The 1,258-nt window shown below is 71.2% G+C and overlaps 1 protein-coding gene across 1 annotated transcript in view; it reads left to right on the top strand.

Moving 5' to 3' along the window:
- Nucleotides 1-424: 424 nt before the first annotated feature.
- Nucleotides 425-1,258, top strand: part of RPL23A (ribosomal protein L23a) — a 7,633-nt gene continuing 6,799 nt past the window's right edge. The window contains exons 1-2 of the mRNA XM_019511261.1: nt 425-530; nt 1,038-1,218. Coding sequence (XP_019366806.1) covers nt 506-530; nt 1,038-1,218 — 206 coding nt within the window. The 5' untranslated portion in view covers nt 425-505. The remainder of the gene's footprint in view (nt 531-1,037; nt 1,219-1,258) is intronic.

Raw genomic sequence — 1,258 nt, 5'->3', positions numbered from 1 at the left:
CCCGCGGGCGCGCTGCCGCCGCGCTCAGCCCCGGCACCCTGTCCTGTCCTGCCCGCGTCTCCCGCTCCTGCCGCGGGGCACGGGCACGGGCACGGGCACGGCCCCGGACACTGCCTGGCACGGGGCACGCCTCGGACGCGGTGCACGGGGCAGGACACGGTGCATGCATGAGTTCTGGGCAGGGCACGCTGCAGGACATGGACACGCCCGGGACACGGTGCATGCATGAGCATTGGGCAGGACACGGTGCTCGGGGCAGGACACAGGGCTGCCCTGCGCCCGCAGCCCTGCCCCAGCAACGCCCTACATTGCCTCTAGAGGGCGCACGGACTCCCCCGGCCGCTCTGCGCATGCTCCACCGCCCTCTGTCCTCCCCCTCGGAGAACTCCATCTCCCGGCGGCCTCCGCGCGCTTCGCGGCCCTGCCCCGCGTCCTGTCGCGAGATCAGCTCGGCCATAAGCCCGTGCCAGCGGCCGCGCGAGTCCCTTTCTCCTCCTTCCCCAAGATGGCGCCGAAGGCCAAGAAGGAGGGTGAGGAGCGGCGGGTCCGCATGGCAGCATCGGGCCCCTGTGGGGCGGGGATGTGGAGCTGGTGCCAGGGTCGGGCCCGTGTGGGGGGGTTTGGGGCTGGGACCACGATCGGGCCCACGTGGCGGGACTGGGGCCAGGGTCGGGCCCACGTGACGGGTTTGGAGCCGGGATCGGGCCCACGCGGCGTGGGGGGGTTGGAGCTGGGGCCCGAATCAGGACCTCTTGGGGTGGGTTTCCGGCCCACGTAGGGGGATTTGGGGCTGGGGCCGGGATCAGGATCACGTGGCGGGATCGGGCCCACATGGGGGCGGGCGGGTTGGAGCCAGGATCAGGCCCACACGGGGAGTTTGGGGCGAGGATTAGGACCGCATGGCAGGATCGGGGCCAGGATCAGGCCCACGATGTGGGGTTGGTGCCGGGATCAGGCGCATGTGGCAGGCTCAGGGAGTGGGGGTCAGGATGGGGGGCAAGGCGATGCAGTCCCTGACCCCGCACTGCTCCCGGCAGCCGTCCCTGCCAAGACCGAGGCGAAGTCCAAGGCTCTGAAGGCCAAGAAGGCCGTCTTGAAAGGCGTCCACAGTCACAAGAAGAAGAAGATCCGCACATCTCCCACCTTCCGCCGGCCCAAGACCCTGCGGCTCCGGCGCCAGCCCAAGTACCCCCGGAAGAGCGCTCCGCGGAGGAACAAGTACGGTCGCGCCGGCGCCTCTCCCATCCGCCCCGTCCCT

The sequence above is a fragment of the Gavialis gangeticus genome, unplaced genomic scaffold (assembly GCF_001723915.1).
Source record: "Gavialis gangeticus isolate Ggan-Ray unplaced genomic scaffold, GavGan_comp1, whole genome shotgun sequence".
In the NCBI taxonomy this organism is placed as follows: Eukaryota; Metazoa; Chordata; order Crocodylia; family Gavialidae; genus Gavialis; species Gavialis gangeticus.
This window is presented reverse-complemented; position numbering and strand designations above follow the sequence as displayed.